Source organism: Bison bison, unplaced genomic scaffold (assembly GCF_000754665.1).
Source record: "Bison bison bison isolate TAMUID 2011002044 unplaced genomic scaffold, Bison_UMD1.0 scf7180017864037, whole genome shotgun sequence".
NCBI classification, from domain to species: Eukaryota; Metazoa; Chordata; class Mammalia; order Artiodactyla; family Bovidae; genus Bison; species Bison bison.
The window spans coordinates 6592726-6594092 of NW_011494609.1; the positions used below are offsets into that span (position 1 = coordinate 6592726).

General features: G+C 57.4%; 1 protein-coding gene across 1 annotated transcript in view; it reads left to right on the forward strand.

Annotated features, from left to right (window-relative positions):
• Positions 1 to 1367, forward strand: part of ITGB2 (integrin, beta 2 (complement component 3 receptor 3 and 4 subunit)) — a 29868-nt gene that overhangs the window by 25123 nt on the left and 3378 nt on the right. The window contains exons 11-12 of the mRNA XM_010834881.1: positions 792 to 979; positions 1061 to 1327. Of these exons, the coding sequence (XP_010833183.1) occupies positions 792 to 979; positions 1061 to 1327 (455 nt within the window). The remainder of the gene's footprint in view (positions 1 to 791; positions 980 to 1060; positions 1328 to 1367) is intronic.

Below are 1367 nucleotides of genomic sequence, written 5' to 3' on the forward strand. Positions count from 1 at the left end.
TCTGTGCTGCCAGCTCAGTTCTTCTGGGGCATTCAGGCTCAAGATACACCTTCACATGCAGAATCTAGGACTTCCTATGGTATTCTGACATCTTAGCCTCCGGGCTTCAGGACAAAATACCTGGAGAAAATATACATCATTTATTAATACGAAGTCACTTTAAAATCCCTTTAATTGCCAGTCCAGGTTCGATGCCTGATGCTGGATGCTTGGGGCTGGTGCACTGGGACGGCCCAGAGGGATGGTATGGGGAGGGAGGAGGGAGGAGGGTTCGGGATGGGGAACACATGTATACCTGTGGCGGATTCATTTTGATATTTGCAAAACTAATACAATTATGTAAAGTTTAAAATAAAATAAAATTGGAGAAGAAAAAAAATAAAGAAAGATATCTAAGAAAAAAAAAATAAATAAAATCCCTTTAAGAGATGCATGATTAAAAGAATTCTAAAGACACCTCCGCGCAAGTCCAGGCCACCTGAGGATGGAGGGTGGGGGGAGCTGGGTGGGGGTGCATGTTCCAGCATGTCCGAGTTTACAGCTCTCATCTTCTCCCTCATCTCCCTTCCTGAGCCCTGGAGCCACCTGGAATGTCCCTGTCCTTCCCCTCTCCCACCGCGATCCACTCCTTCCCTGGCCCAGCAGAGGCAGCACCCTACCAGCCTGGTAGCAGAGGGTGGTGGCCCTTCTCCTTCTAGGCTGTGCCCTTGTTCATGCTGCCCAGAGGAGATCAGAGCAGGGTCATGAGCCTGGGGTCCCATGCTCACCTGAGCTCTACGTTCCCATGACAGATCACCTTCCAGGTGAAGGTCACAGCCACCGAGTGCATCCAGCAGCAGTCCTTCACCATCCGGGCGCTGGGCTTCACGGACACGGTGACCGTGCGGGTCCTCCCCCAGTGCGAGTGCCAATGCCGGGACGCCAGCAGGGACGGCAGCATCTGCGGCGGCAGAGGCTCGATGGAGTGCGGCGTCTGCAGGTGAGGCCGCCGCCCCGCCCCCGGCGCAGGCGCCCGGAAGCAGGGTGCGCTCCGGAGGGCTCTGACCCCGCATTCCCGCAGGTGTGACGCCGGCTACATCGGGAAGAACTGCGAGTGCCAGACGCAGGGCCGGAGCAGCCAGGAGCTGGAGGGCAGCTGCCGCAAGGACAACAGCTCCATCATCTGCTCGGGGCTGGGGGACTGCATCTGCGGGCAGTGCGTGTGCCACACGAGCGACGTGCCCAACAAGAAGATCTACGGCCAGTTCTGCGAGTGCGACAACGTCAACTGCGAACGCTACGACGGCCAAGTCTGCGGGGGCGAAAGTGAGTGCTGGGGGGCCGCGGGACAGAGCCTCCGCCGCATGGGGCCGGGGGCTTTGGCCAGG